This window comes from Megalops cyprinoides, chromosome 2, assembly GCF_013368585.1.
Source record: "Megalops cyprinoides isolate fMegCyp1 chromosome 2, fMegCyp1.pri, whole genome shotgun sequence".
Lineage (NCBI taxonomy): Eukaryota > Metazoa > Chordata > Actinopteri > Elopiformes > Megalopidae > Megalops > Megalops cyprinoides.
In genome coordinates this window covers 13,711,002-13,727,436 of record NC_050584.1, presented here as the reverse complement: position 1 = coordinate 13,727,436, position 16,435 = coordinate 13,711,002, and the positions used below count along the sequence as shown (strand labels likewise).

Below are 16,435 nucleotides of genomic sequence, written 5' to 3'. Positions count from 1 at the left end.
GGCATATGGTATTCACCATGTTGTTTACAATTATGCAAATCTCACGGCTGCTGAGGTTGCTGTCCTTGAACCAACATGTTTTATGCACAGGTACTTTGGGAACTGTTATAAAATCATACTACAATCTAAGTGATCCCTCTTTGAATATTTATAAGACACCTCACCTCACCATAGTGGACAAGCAGGATGCATTGGAGTACACCCTACCTTACGTTGTTATTATCCTAATAAATTAAAGAGTTTGTAGTTTATTATAGGCAAGTTTCAATATACAAATGCTTATATTACACCTTATAGTGCATTAAAAACGCTATGCACTATGAAGGCCCTGTACATATGAACAAATGAGTTAACATATAAGTTGTCAAACACTTAGATAGTCAAACACTTCAAAGCCAGTGCATCTAAGAATGGGCCCTCAATAACTAATATGAGCACTAAGATAAAATTCACTGTTGTATTTCGTCGTAAACTGCCAGATGTTGTGTGCAATGACCCCGTCATTTGATCTAGGAAATGTGTCCGCATTTGAGAAAATGTGTCACAATGGTGTCCCTGCTAGAGATTGTTCATAAAGCATACATTTTGAACAGAAGCCATGCAGTCATGTAACAGCTGTGGAATATTCCATGTAAAGAGCAAAATGTTGCATGTCAGTTTATACCTGAATGTGCCATTGGAGTCTGTGTTTCCTTAGAAGATATAATTAATCCATAGAAAATATTATTTGCTATATATATATATATATATATATATATATATATATATATATATGGAAAACTCAATTAACAAACATAACAATTGTACAATGTTACCACGCTGATATCATAAGCTGCCAGAGAAACATACTGTAAAATAATGGCATGAAATATTGAATTAAAAAATAACCTCTTAGCTGTAGCTACATCTGTAAATAAACTGCGTGTGCCAGCACCAGTTCATATTAACCACTATTTGATGAAAAAAGTGGAGTTTCTTAACTTTTTTTTGGATAGAGAGACATTCAGAAATGTGAACTGTAAGAATTTAATGGTGTTTTCCTTGAGTCTTGGGAGTAATATTCAATTAATGACCTCCAGAAGATTGACTGTATTGTGTGCAGTTATTTCATTATTTCTTCTCATCCAATGTTTGATTGCGTATCAACATGACCCTTTGGAGAAATGGAATTTCAATACTGGTGGTGGTCTAATGAGAGGAAACTGAGTTCAATATTACAATTGTAAAGTACTTCCTGGTAACCTGTTTTAGTGGCTGCAGTAAAATGCATTACATTATGATGAATGGGGCCTGCTAGAAATTTGGGCTGGCTACGAATTAATGGCAGGTCTAATCAAAATTGTCAAGGCAAGCTATTATTTGCCTTATAGCGTAAGGATGAGGAAGCCAAAAACAAATTATGCAAACAGGACATATTATTAAATGTAGTGCCTAAAATCAAAACATGCATTTGTTATGATGAGTTATTATGGGAGAACAGGCTTAGCAATTTAACGGATGTGTCCACATTTTGATTAATGCTCAGATACGATCAATTAACAGTGGTGCTGAGCCGTGCTATGAATCCCCTTTGAACAGCATTTCAGCAGCTCTGCTGAAACAGGAGAAACAAAGCAGAGTGAATCATTAGTTACAGGTCTGGGCATTCTACGGTCACCTGACAAAAATCAGGAGCTCAAGTTTGTTCCTTTACATTTTGGCCCATGACCTTTCAGGAATGCATCATATTTAACGCAAGGCTGTGGAATGATTGTCCACTCCACCACACAGCATGATAAATCGCCTCTCAACATGAAAGAACACACAGTCCTATCAAAACCTCCTTATATAAACAGCTAATATGGTAGTGAGTATGAACAGTCCCTGAAAACTAGCTGCAAATGTATATACATTTATAGTGATTTATAATGGAAAGCAGCACCATAAGGCTCTACATGTCTCTACAAACGTGTGTTTTTTGAGGCTGAAAAAGACACATAACACATGTCGTGCCTCTGAGGTAGCAGGCATAACCATCAGCGTACCACCACAATTTTGCACTGTGGCTCCAAATAAAAATGTTATTTCTTTGTCATCTGATTTCAGACATGAGGTCAATAACTTATGGTTGAAGTGTCTGCCCGACCTACAAGCTTCCATTTGTGAATTCAATTCCCAGATGGGTCATAGAAAAGACATTAAAAACAGTACCCATTGTTTCAGTGCTTGGTATTCAGCAATAAAACAGTTGCCTTTGGGCTAGGTAGCTAAGCTGCTGACTTATCTTTCAAGACAGACAGTGGTAAGATGCTTAGCCGTTCTTAATCAGTTGTATTTACATCGTAATGTCATGAAACCATTAATTTATTCCTTTTACACATTTCATAGTGTGACACATCTAAGAATATAAGATCCCTTTACAATAATTAAAAAAACTGTGAGCTACATATGCTAGCAGAATGCATTGTCTATTCAGACATAGAAAGCCCTCAGAAAGAATGCCATTTTTCATATCTTTATAAATTGGAGAGGGGTTACATTATTTTCGACCTCATCTTGGAGTAGGTTGCATAACAAGGCAGCTCTTGCCTCCCAGGTCTTTTCACCCAGCTATTCTCCAGAGGGTTGAGGTATGATGCCCTGTGCTGAATGCTATGAACTGAGGTTTCAGAGATTGGCTGTTACGGGAAAGTGATCTTGGTGATTCTGTCCAAAGTTTTGAATGTGATGCACAGTAAGTTACAATACATTTGTTCTTCAATGGGAAGCCAATGCAACTTTTGCATGACGTGTGCTGTAGGTGCACTATGATATTCATAGCATAAGTTACGTTGCAGTGTTTCAGACCTCCTGGAGATGATTCAGTTTAGTGGCAAGGAAATCTTGAATTAAGAAAGTTGCATTAATACAGTTTTGGGCTAGTGTTGTTCTGTAATGGTATTTGGGGGCACCAGGGGACTTACATGGATTGAGTTTCAGCCAGGTAACGCTAAACCAAGTAATGATGACGTTGAATCTAATTTCAACTCCACATTGTACATGGTGCTAAACTGCTCATTTGTCTCCATATTTGATTAATTTCATACAAAAGCAATCATTGGTTATACATATATAAAAACAAAATACAATTAAGTTAGAGAATATTTATTCAATTAAAATGTATATATAAAAAGTCTAAACTCAAATACACAGGAAGATATGGTGTAACTTTTAAATTTATGGATGTGTAAATGCACCGATTAATTTGAATTCTTCAATAATGTTCATATATTACTACATTAAAAATTTAGACATGTTTATTTAGTTTGACATACATACATACATACATTTAGCTACAGATAGAGATAAATACATAGAAAAGAGGTGCTTGTTCACTCACTTTGGACTTTTGTAATGAGACTTTTGTAGTATACACTGTGAGAAGCAATCCCACGGGAGCCGGGCGTGGCAAAAGAAAAGGGGGGTGTTTAGGGTGGCACGCACTGCATTTATTATGATTTGCTTCATCTGCGCGGGCTCTCTCTCTCTCATGTTGTAGAGCGGGAGAGAGAAAAAGGGGCGAGAGCGAATCTCACGATCAGAAAGGTGGGCAGGCGTTCCTGCGTCCCTCTTCATGCATTGAGTGGCTGGATCTCAGCCTCTCACTGGATGGGTCGTCCGTAGCCTACGAAGAACTGGCTTACTGTGCTTGAGGTCCACGTTACTGGACTGAAAATGGCCATCGTTATGTTGAGCTACTTCGGATAAATGAGAGTGCATGACAGAGATCCCACAGCTGGAGTGAAAAAAAAGCAAATAGGAAGATAAGCGACCTTAACTTCTGTGCTGTTATATCTTGTCAATTAGGAAGAATTATGTTTTGCTACAGACACATACCCTTGGAACTAAAATCGCATTGAATGCATCCGATTTGTCTGCGGAGGACGTCATTTAGATCGTAATGGATACAAATGGGCTCAATGTGTTAAAACTTTTTGTTGTTGGGATCTTTGGTAAGTATTGGGTTTTTATTCATTAATTTGTTGTAGTAACGTATAAAATACATTGGAAATGCTGCTGATACATCTTTTATGATTGGAAACACAAAATATTACCATTACACTATTCAAGTAGGAAGCCTTCAGTGGGAGGTTATTATAAATATGAGAGCAGTTCATTAAGATACTTGTTTAGAAACAGTCTTGAATATGCATGATTCTGGGATTTCATGAATAACATCGGTTATCACTGCGTGCATAAGGATGCCATGTCGGTCACAATAAGGGTGACAAAGACAAGTACTTACTTGTGATATAATACAATTACTGGTTAAGTGATTAACATAAGTTTCATATGTGTAGTGATGGCGTGGACTGTTGTTTGTGCCTTTTACATAAACCTGTATTTCTTTTTGTTATATGCTTTAATAGCGATTCTACCACTGCTATTGGAACCACCAGTACTACTAATAATTTATTTTTACTAGATCTGTATAACTTCTTTAAAGCTGTTACTAGTGAAAAAACGCACATGTATTTGTTGGGAGCCTTTTATTCTTATGGAACTAATATTGCATACGGAAGAGCAACAGAACGGAGCTGATTATCTGTGATGTAGGAATGGAAGATGAGACTGTAATTATACTGCTCCAATACTGCGATCCAAAGTGAAAATGATCGAAAACGTTCAACTTAAGACTTCCATTCTGACTCGTAACTCGTCTCTGTAAGCAACCTTTATGCTCTATCATCCACACACGTGTTAATACAGAGTTCCAGTACTGACACATGGGTTCCGATGTGCTAGTAACAAAATTGTATTAGTGACGAGTTTCTGTCAGTCAGTCAAGCAAATTTTGTGCCAACACAGATAATAGTCATTTTAATACAGGGTCATAATTCACGTTGTTATTTTACAAATATTTTTACAGACATGTGCACATTTTGCTGATACAAGAAAGCTCACTTCATAATGTTACATTTTTTAACATAAATTTAAGTTTATTCACGTTTCATATTTCTGACTTGTCAATAATGTGTTAAAGCATCTAAAAACTGCACACCAAAAATTGAGAATATTGAAAATGTGATTTCTAGTCCCTTGGTTATATTGTCTGTTGGAAGGAGAACTGATCTCTGTCCCTTTCATCAGAGAGCAGCTTTTTTTGGACATAAGCCCTCCTTGAAGCACCAAAGACGTTAGGACAATGGGCTGTAATCTGTGGGCTATGGGTCAGAGATATAGACTTAATACTGCCATGTATAGTGAGAGGCGAAGAGTTCTGCTGGCAGGCAGCCCAGGATAAACTAAATATGTCTGGTGGAAGATATAAAGAAAGCCTCACAGCCCCACCAGGGCAGATTGTATTCTCCCCCTCTAAAAATATCTGCTATCATTGTACAATAGGGACGTTTATGCCAAATAATCTGTATGGCCATAAGTATTTAGATGAATTATGTAATTCTGTGAGAGCTGTGCATTACAAATGTGCACAGCTTTTTTTTTTTTTTTTTGAGAGGAACCTTTGCAGACCTTTTTAAATGTGCAGAACCAACTGATAGCCCCGTCTGTAATGACAGACAAAAGCTGAGGCCAAGAGATGCCAGGAGACATAAATCCACTCCTCAGTAAGACTTAAGATCATTGTGTGCCTGCATTGAGTGCCTTGAGTTGAAAACTAACACTCAGCAGAGAACAGTTTATTCAGCTCATCAGCTACAGAATAACATGCTATATAGAGTATGTATTACAGATCTGGAATAAATTATCAGACATATTCTATAGTTAGAAATGTAACAGTCAAATAATTTGGTTAAAGAGATGATGGTTTTAAGCCGAATTAATTGACAGTTCTGTCATATATGTATTTGTATATATATATATATATATATATGTGTGTGTGTGTGTGTGTGTGTATGTATATGTTATGTCAATGTGTGTTTAGTATTTAATCTTGTGCTAGCTACCATATGCAAATTGGTTTGTGCTGTATCTCTTGCCCATACTCCTGTCTGCTGTCCTTCAGTAGAGGCAAGATCTTGTAAAGAGCCATATTAATCTTTAATTGGTTTCATCATTTTTTTATGCCCTCTGTAGGCGCTTGAACTTCACACCTTCAATGACAAGTAATAAATTCCCTGCTGAAATGAGCGATTGGCTCATCCTGGAAAGAACAGCAGAGTCACGTCATTTTGAAGGTTAAGGCTGTTTCTTAATCACTGCCAAGCAGTGTGCCAGATCTGCTGTATTTCCAGGTTTTATAAACAGGTGCTGAGCCGATCTTATGATTTTCACACACGGTCCTGCTAAGGGGCTTAGAGCGAAATAAAATCAATACTGTAGTATCTTTAATGGGTCTCCACTCCCAATAATGCAGCGTTGCTGATGAATGAACTGCTGTGTGGGAGCCCAAGGCTTTGGCTTCTTGCTGTCACAGCAAGAGGGCAGAGTGGGAACGCGAACAGTGTTGTTGAATAGCTGGTGGGTGCCCCTCATGTTGCTCTTACAGAGCTGAGCCAGAGACTGAGAACAGAAAGGCCGTTTCCTTGCCAAATAATGAATATTTCAACACGGATCACTTTTAAAATACAAATACAAAGTGCAGAGACCAGGAGGCAGCTTTTGAAGCACTGTGATCGCTCTGTTTAGCGCAAGACATTACGCTCCCCTGAGAATCTGCGGGTGTCGAAATTACAGCTGTATGAATTCAAACTGAAACTGGAGTTTCCACTCTTTAGCTTCATCTGCCCATAGACACAGGGTTAAGTGGACTTGAGCTGACAACACACTTAAAGAGTGTCATTAAGCTGAGAAGCGGGGTTATGATATTTCTGAAAAGCCATACCTGTGCTGCATTGTTATTTCAGTCCCTGACACTTTCTCTCACAACCACATGAACTAAACCGTAGCATGGATGAGACAGCAGAGACAGAAGGGTTTAAAATGCTGGAAATGCCAGCATCACGTTTCTAGATTGATTGGGTTTTTAACTTTGATGTAATTGAGTACCAGAGAGAATAATAGTGAGCATGAAAATCATTAGAAAATGTTCAAATATATAAACAATTTAAAATAATGATAAAAATAAACACCATAACCGAAATAATGGCATGTAGTCCTGATTTTTGAATGCCTTCAGGTTCTGTAATACAATCTGTGAAGCGAGAACTATTTCGCTTTACAACCACCTGCCCAGCTGCTGTGAGATTTCCCACTGTGAAGTCTTGATCACCTCAGCAAAACGCTGCAAAACTGAACTCAACACTGCACTGAAGACAGGTCCAAAAAAGAAGAAGATGCCATGTAAATGGTGGAAAAAGCAGAAGACAGCTAAGCCAATCTCCCAGGAATCCAAGTGTTTAAGAAGTAAAATGGTAGAGTGGTGCGAAGTTAGGGCAGCACTGCATTGTGTGTTTTTGGTAAAGGAAGCCCTGCTGTTGTACCATAATTTCCTTGTCGTTTAGCCAGCACTCAGTAGTGCACAAAATTTTCTTGACAAATTGTCTCTCTGAGGTCATGATGCTTAATCTTGTAACATTATTTGTATACACTATGCAAGTACAGCAATGTTATGTAACCCAATTTTCTATATCAGCCCAGCGAAGCAAACCGTACTGCATCGTACAATAGAGAAACTTGGAAACCATGAATCCCTGGCTCCTGCTCTTAATGGTAGTCTTCATGGCAACCACTGCTGTGAACTGCTGAAATGTTTTATCCTCATTATAGGGGCGGACTGTTTTCCTCTTGAAAAGACAAGACATTCCTGGCTGAAAATTGAAGCTGTGCTCAAAGCCTTTCACTGTGTTATGTGACTTGGAGACTAAAATTTGCGAATTCCCTGTATAAGACTAATTGTAGTCTGAGCTGCTGATCTGAAGATAGTGGATAAGATTGCATGAGGGTGTCACTTTGCTGAAGCTACAGTATTTTTTTTATTATTCTTGTATTAAGATACGGTCTGTTACATCTTGTAGTATATTGAGGCTAGGGGGAGGGGAATGCTGGAGGATATTTAGAAAATATAATGAATTAAACAGTAGGCATGAAAATATGAAAAACAGATGGTGGGCACTTTGAACAGCATGCATCAGTATCCTGGCTGTTATCTTCTCCCTATTCTGCAGCACGTGCCTGAGATTTCAGAAATCATCGGCTGAGTGACTTGAAATTTCCACCCCATTTGCTTCATATAATTGTAATCTAGGGATCAACTGCCAGCAGTAAGCAGTAGGCATTAGCTAAACGCGTGGGTCTGAGAAAATGATTGCATCCGTTTGCACATCTATCAGTGTATAACATGCGGTGGGGTTGTGTAACGTATTTTAGGGTTATGGGAATGAGTGAGACTGCTTGTGTTATTCACTGGAAAGGAGGGGGGGGGTATTCTCAGCTGTGGAGGCTGTCTCAAGCCAGATGTTTCCCAGCTCCTTCACAGCGTGGTCAAGGGCAATACTCTTCAGAAAAGAGCCACTCTCTCTGAACCAGGAAGAGACAGATGTGGGGGTGTGTAGACATGCCCTGGTTAGTATAAAACTGAGGCCTCGAAAGAATTCTGTCATCTCGCTGCTGGTTGCTCATCACATGGGATGTGCCTGTTTTTTTTTTTTTTTTTTTAATTGAAAGCATTTTAACGTTTCACAAGGAGTACCACACATTATGTGCACTTTCCATGCCTATAAGTCTATGCATCATTTCAGGTTGTTGGCAAAACAAGCAGTGCTGGCTGATAAAAAAAAAATAGTAAAATTTTTCACAGATTTATTTTTTTCACAGACTGAAACAGTGCCTCAGACATCAGTGTAGGACACACGCTGATGTGCCCTGGTCCCATCTCCATTTGCGTTTGATATGTTAGAAAGGGTTAACGTGGCACTTCCTCTGGAAAATCCGTCCTTGGAGCAGCCAGTCATTCTTTCATTCAGGTTTCTCTTTCCTCCAGCCGGTCTATTTATTTCTTTCCCCCTACATCACGGCTGAACACCAGCACTCCTTTCCTGCTTTTGTTTGCCGAGTGCAGCAAGCCTCTTGTTCTCTGACATCCTCGTTGCTCCACGGTAGTCTTCTGCCTTTCCTTCTCTCCTTCCCAAGCCAAGGTCGGACATCTAATCTAGTCTTCTACAGATGGCTTTAAGAGGGTTTATCAACTCTGTTCCCCCTCACCCCCTTTTGTTCAAAGCCAGCAGACGAGTGGGAGTTTAATTTAGCATGCAGAATCATTTTAATATTTCGCTTTTGTTTCTGACTGAAATCGAGCAGAGACTGTGATGTCATTTATAGTGGCTGATGTGACACTACCCCCAATACTGTATTTGATTACACGTCACATAGTTGTCCATTTGCCAGGACTGGCCACAGGAGCTTTGATTTCATGCTACCCAGCACATTTATCCCAGTGTAATACAGCCCTTGCCTAGAAGGCCTGTGACTTGAACAGTTGCTTACAGATTGAATTGAATGCTTACTGCAGTTCCTAAATTGGAGACCAGGTCTGTTCCAGTGACTGTACCTCCTTTGCGATTTTTACTTGGAAAAAGCAGTTTCTGTGCCTGAACCAAACTGACATTTCTCCAGCTTTTAAACAGAAAGCAGCGATGATTAAGCAGAAACACCCAGACTGGCTTCTTTCGTGGGGATTACTACTGCACCACAATTATTATTATTTATTACTACTGTAGCGTCTTTGAGGAAGTTATATATTGTTGGATGTGTTTAGTTTTCTCCCACACAGATTAATTGGACAGGGCTCTCAGTTATTGATTCCCTTGGTACACTTGAGATAAACAGAGCAGTGTTCGCTGTCTGTCAGCTTGATTGGCAGGTCCTGGATGGCTGCTTTAGCCCTTACAAGACTATCTCAGCGGCACCAGGTTTTGGATTTCAACGCAGTGTGGGAGTGTGTGCTGTCTGAGATGATTTAAATAAGAGGAACTGTGGTAATCACTTTCAGTATCATGGCAACATTCTCTCGTTGTCCCTGGGTCAAACACGAGACCCTTGGTACCCATTTAGATTCATTATCATGACTGGGTTACGGCTATAGGATAGCCTGCAGACAAGCTGCCAATAGTTATTTGAACCAAGTGCTGGAATTTAATCAGACCGTCAAGCCGTTCCTACCTGAAGATAACAGCCCTGTACCAGAGCAGGTCTTCAAGAAAATGTTCAAAAGGACTTTCTGCAATGTTCTATTCATTTCCTATAACAGATGACTTAGAGCTTTGACTTTATTCACCCCATTTTTCATTCACCCATCACTTTTAATTTGGAACGGTTCTTGAATTTCTCTTCTTCCAGGGACAGTTTTGACACACTTTCTCCTCGTCAGTTGACTGACAGTCGGAATGTCTGTGTTCTGCATTCCTCTGTGTGACACCTTCAGTTGATGCATTGCAGACAGCACTGACAGGTGTATCCTGTCCTTTTGGCTGTCTATTGATCTGCTGTCTGCAGCGTCATTGGGATGTTTATTTAAGTCGTCTCAAAGAACGCCAGAACAAGCAATCGCGCATAGCTCAGATTTCTCCACCCTGTCTTCAAAGTGGCAGAACAGTAAGTGGTCAGGGATTGAGCAGAAACTGAGATCTGTTTCAAGGCAGAGACGACCCACAGAATGCAGCCCAGACACCGATGCTGATGATATCAGCACCACAATCCCAGGAATACAATGACACAAGATACAAGGCGCCAACTGCAGCTCCCAGTGTGAACTGCTCTGTAGTCGTCTATCCAAAGAGACAGCTGAGACACACCACTATGCTTTTTACAGTAATTTAAAGGCTTACCAAAGCGTGACAGTGGCAGATGGCCTTGATTTGGAGTAACTATTTTTCCGAATGAGTTACTTTCCAAGAGTTTTAATGGTAGAATGAGTTTCTACCATGGCCTGTTTTCTGCACTGATATACAAATACGAAATGGCACTTCAAGCATAGCATGAACTGACTGACTGCAGACTGCACTGCATTCTGAAAAGATCAGCAGGTGGCCTTACATTTATTATCATTTTTTTATCATTCACCATTCCCTGAGAATATCTCATAAGAGTTTGAAGTAATGCTTAGATCTTCAGTGAACAAAACTGCTTTTGAGGCCCTAGCTATGCTGCAAAAATAGTATAAAATTAGTATAGTTGTAGTATCACACTGAACATTAGGTCAAACTGAAAATCAAAATGCTACTTTTGTTTATGTGCCTGGAAAGCAAGCTGATACGAATGCTGTAGAATTCAGGTTAATAAACGGAAATTTGTTTTTCAGCACAACAAAACTATTATCAGACAGACACAGTGTGCTTAGTTTATATAACATTGTATCCCAACTGTTACTCAGTAAAGGGAATTTAATAAAATTATCTCTGGCAGTTTTAATATTTCAACACTGTACATTGCTTCCATTTAGCATTTTGAAGGTCAAAATTGTTGACTGATCAGAAACTGTGGAGAGAATATTGACATTGCTGTCATCACCTCCACGCAGTAGTGCAGTCCAGGCGAATTCAGGTCAAGACACAAGAGAACCCCCTCTTCTCCAAAGAAAATGTTTGACCCTGATCATATTAGAACGAGACAAACACTCACAGTGATCGTGCACACAAACACAGACTGTGTGTGATGGCTGCTGTGACATTTCTTGTTTCAGCTGAGTGCCACTGTGGCATTCTGGATAGGACAAGTTAATTTTGTCTGGTGCCAGCTTCATTTAGAAGAAGAGTGTCTCCTGCTGCTTCTGTATTAGACCCCCATTTCCATGTCACCCAGGTGGCTGTTTTAAGAGCCGTGTGAATCTAGGTCTGTATTGGAAAGATGACCCTCTCCCTGTTCTCCCTTATACCCAGAGCACATCACCAGCTTTTTCGGATTCCTCAGTGCCTTGACAGCACAGTATAACGTTGCTGAACTTTTTGCAGTTCTGAGTAATGTCTGCACCTATATTCCTCAGATCAATGCAGCTGAATAAACTCCAGCAGGACCTGCGTTTTCTAAGCTTAAATTGTATTGATCTGAGTGCTCCTCCAAACTCTGATAAAAAGACGGTTAACTTAAATTGAGGTATTGGTGGGATATTCACCTCATTCAACCTGCTATGAAACCTTGGGGTTTTACAGAGGTCAGAATGATACTTGATCTATTTTCAAGAGGGCAGCACCTTTATGATTTGCAAGAATAACTCAAGACATTCTAATTCACGAGCAGCCACAAGAGCTCTGACACAGGAAACAAGGGCTCTTTCTGGCAGACCACAGAAAACAGTAGCACTTGATGATGTAATTGTACCTCATTGGAGCTGCAGTATAATTTAGTCCATCTCTCTGCGATTTTACAGTGGTATGATCCCTCTGTGAATCCCAAGGTAAACGGTCACAAACATGCTACGTACTGTCAGTGACATTCCCCACATTGGGAATAAGGCCAGGTCAAATTGAGGTACCCTTCACTGGACTCTGCTTGGCATCCTTATCCTTTCCTATCCAGTTGTGCAAAGAGACTGTTCACCACTCCAAAACGTGCCTCACAAATTTATGTGTTGTAGAGATTATCCTTGTCGAGATTAAGCCGTGATCGATGATGACTGTCAAAGCGCACTGGGTGAGATTTAGGAGGAGAGAGTATTTCCATCCCATGTGCCTGCCACTCTCCCATAAACTGTGGGGAGACGGTATCTGTGATGGCATAGACATGAACACATGCTAACGAGATTCAACTCCCACTGAACCACACTTTTTTAGATAATAGTGACAGCGAGAGTCCACAGGACTTTGACGTATTGTTCTCTGTGTTGGAGGGCTTTTATAACCGGGGTGGGTGAAAGAACTCGGGATTGCAGCAAAATGGCATTTTAGGGAGAAATTGAATCACCTTAAAAACTCTTTCAAAAAGTATCATGTTTTCTTTTAAAAAACTGTAACCTGACTTTTAATTTCTGAGGGCTATTAACATCTACTAAGGTGTCAAATTACATTAAAGTAAATTGAGAAAGCGTGGCATCTTCAACCTGTCATCTTCTCTTTGTACTTGAATGTAGCATATTAACACATTAAAAATAACTCTTTGTAACTCCGTTGTGATGTTTTCCCCTCGGACTATCTCATTAAGTAACTTAATTTGTCAGACTAATGGAAAAATTGTATTTCACCCCTCGATAATTTTCACAATTCAGTGCCTCATCAAAACGTGACTAATTTTAATCTCATTAGTTAACAGTGTTTTACCAAAGCGTTTTGATTTCTGTTTAGCTTGATTTACCCGGTAAATACTGTTTTCTCATTGCTTCGTGGAATGAGAAATCATGAGAAAGAATGAGAAATACAAAGCAGCAGAATGTTTCCAGGCAAAAGCAGTGATGGCTTTATGTCACCAGCAATAAAACTGTGCATAGCTGCCAGAGTGGAAGCTGCTCTGTGCTGGTTTGGAATACAATGCGCTGTAGAGCCTTTGTATAAGAGCGTATCACTTCAGAGGAAGTGTGCTTTGTTGAGTGTTTTGTTTTCTCTATCTGTTTTCATTTTTCTTGATTCATTTTTTTTTGTAGACTGTCTGTGAACACTATTATTACACAAGCATTTTTTTTTTGTCTATGTGTGCCTTATCATTATTTTTCTGCCTTGTTGTCTGTTTGCCGTTGTTTTATTTATGATTAGGGACAGTGTAAATATGTTTTTTTCTCCATATCTGCCATCTTGTTCAGTCGTCATGTTTGCATCCCCCAAAATGCCAATCGTGTTTGGCGCAGGGACATCAGTAATCCAGTGCAAAATACAATGACATTTAAACCGGCAGCACAATCCTGACTTGTTGCAAAACACTGACATTTTCCACGTTCACGGTGTGGTGTGGCATGCTGCGGCAGGGGGCTGATGTCAGATGTCGTCTGTGAGGCCAGGTGACTTCATGTTTGAGAATATGCCGTTGATAGTTTGGGTCATGTTAAAGTTGTTTTGACCTCATGCTCTTTCATCAGAAAAATAAAATAAAAAATCAATACTCGGAAAGTGATACAGGTTAGGCAGTGCAGATGACTCCCCAGTTCTAGGAAAAATGCAGTGATTCCCCTCCACCCTCCCCCTCCAGGAATCAAGACTGTCCCACAGTGCAAATCAGATTCCAAGTATAGCTCGCTGCCTCTCAGCGGCTCAACTATGAGAGACTTTTTTCTCTGAAGGCGGAGCAAAGAAGAGTCTTCTGGATAAACAGTGGGGGGCATTTAACACGCTGACCCTCTTTACTTCGGTCCCAGCCCCGCAGCGTTTGAACTTATCGCACCGAGTGATCGCAGGCCTTTGGCTTTGAACATTGCTGTATCCTGATGCAGGAAATTGCTATATTTAGTGTGTCACAACAATAACAGTTGTTCCCCACTGGGTTGAAGCAAGAGAGCGATGGCCAGGGATGACAGACAGGGAGAAGGACTCTTTTTATTGGTGTTCGGGTCCTTTTGAGCTCTCCTCAGGTCAGCAGCTGGTAATGCTGAAGTTGCGCATGTCTTGCAAGACACGGCTTTAAGACATTAAGGTAAATGTCGGCCTGGCAGCAAAGGTGGAAGATTGATTATATGTCAGTCAGGGGTTGCCAGTGTTGGGTTCAGGTGCGGTGCCAAACACACGCAGCGTTAGTTAGGTCCAGAGCCTCACGCGGTGCTCTGTGTCGCCGTTTTGCCGAGGCCAGCTGTGATATCGTGGAAGGAAACAAGAGCGGGCCCCTGGCAGGGACTAAATCAGAAGTGACATTAGTATTCACAATCGCGGACATCACAGATAACCCAAGGCGAGAAACAGTAAATATTCAGCAGACCCTCCCACTGGGTGCAGAGGCAGGGGATGTGAGGGTGGGAGATGCCCACATCGCAGAGGAGGAGGGCCGCAGGGCAGCACTGACAGTCATCGCTCCCAGCATTCCGTGCAAGCAAATCTGCCACCTCTGGAATAGCGCAGCTATTTTTGTGTGACTCACACCAGTGCAGAGCCATCAATACCCCGCCGAAGAAACATCATTTATCCCAGCTCGGCTGAAAAGACATAAAATGCCCTTGTTTGTAAACGGCATTTCCCCGCTGTGAGTGTGCATGAGATACTGGGTTTTGTGTATTGCAGTCATTCCTAATTTGGATTTCCTTTCTGTCTGTCTGAAAGACACAGACAATTAATTACCGCCGTACAATAGATGCTTAATCTCCTTTGCTGAATTCGCTTGCAGGTTTCCTGTCTGCAAATGAGAAAAAAAAGTCTTCCCGTTATTTGACAGAATGTGCATGAAGGAATGTTTTTGAAAGGAAATTAAGGAAATTATTTTAATCATACCATTTTACAAGTTAATAGTTTAGATTGGTTATTTTTGCTTTTTCTATTAGGGAGATCTGTGATGAGACTGATAGGCTGTAAATGCTAATTGCAAAGCAATGCAACTGTTGATGTTGTTGTATGGATTGACTCTGGGCTTTTGTCTTTCAGTGAACAACTTAATGACAAGTGGATTGTCAGGTAAGAGATTTTAAACATTAACTTTCTGAAGTCTCCTGAAGTATGCATTCCAGTAAATAGTTTTGTGTTGATTTTGGGTGTATGCAGTTCTGTGCCATTTTCTTGGTGGAGTACAAATCAGTTTCTATCGTATAGTTATGCAAATGATAATATACTCATTTGTTTGAATTACATCAAAAGCTTTCTACTGTTATTTAACCACACGGTACTTTCCATTTAAATTTATTCCTACTGGAAACAGAAAATGAATGTTACAATTTACAGCAAATGACATTCACTTAGTTACCATTCCCTAAAAAGTCTGTAGCGCTCACACTTATGGAAGAATTCTAATTGGATTTTTTTTCTTTTACCCAGCAACAGAGAATGTAAACATGAAGGCATCTGTGAAGCCCAGTGTGGATTTATGCAATGAAACGACCCTGCTGCTGGAGATGGAGAAATGTGGGGAGATGTTTAAACATGACATGAAGCTAGTAGATCCTCAGAACTGGTGTAACTTAACATATTTCATCAGGTAAGAACACTTCCTCCTCTACCTGTATATTTCACATCGCAAAATCAAATCAACAAAGTACACTCTGATTGAAGCCAAGCAAATACATTATATCATTTAGCATATGCTCTTACCCAGAGCAACTTACATAGGTTACAGTGTTTTTTTTTTTTAAGTATTATCCATTTACACAGCTAGATATTTACTGAGGGAATTGTGGGTTAAGTACCTTGTCCAAGGGTACAAGAGCAGTGCCCCAGCAGGGAATCAAACCCGCAACCTTTTGGTCATGAGCCCTGTTCCTTAACCACTATGCTACACTGCTGCCCATACTGTAAACTCTATGACTGAAGTTCCCAATGAAGAATCAGGAAGCGACTTTTCAGACAAGACAAATTCAATTAACCAACCCTCAACAAACCAGTCCCATCCATGGCTATAAAAATCCCGCTTCCCACTTCCTTTCTGCATCCGCTGCTCACGGCATCTCTCCTCCATCCCATCTCCC

At 40.2% G+C, this 16,435-nt stretch overlaps 1 protein-coding gene across 1 annotated transcript in view; it reads left to right on the top strand.

The window, feature by feature from the left end:
- The first annotated feature begins 3,543 nt into the window (after positions 1-3,543).
- LOC118773381 (receptor activity-modifying protein 3-like) overlaps positions 3,544-16,435 on the top strand; it is a 28,634-nt gene continuing 15,742 nt past the window's right edge. Inside the window, exons 1-3 of the mRNA XM_036522296.1 lie at positions 3,544-3,971; positions 15,402-15,431; positions 15,789-15,948. Coding sequence (XP_036378189.1) covers positions 3,920-3,971; positions 15,402-15,431; positions 15,789-15,948 — 242 coding nt within the window. The 5' untranslated portion in view covers positions 3,544-3,919. The remainder of the gene's footprint in view (positions 3,972-15,401; positions 15,432-15,788; positions 15,949-16,435) is intronic.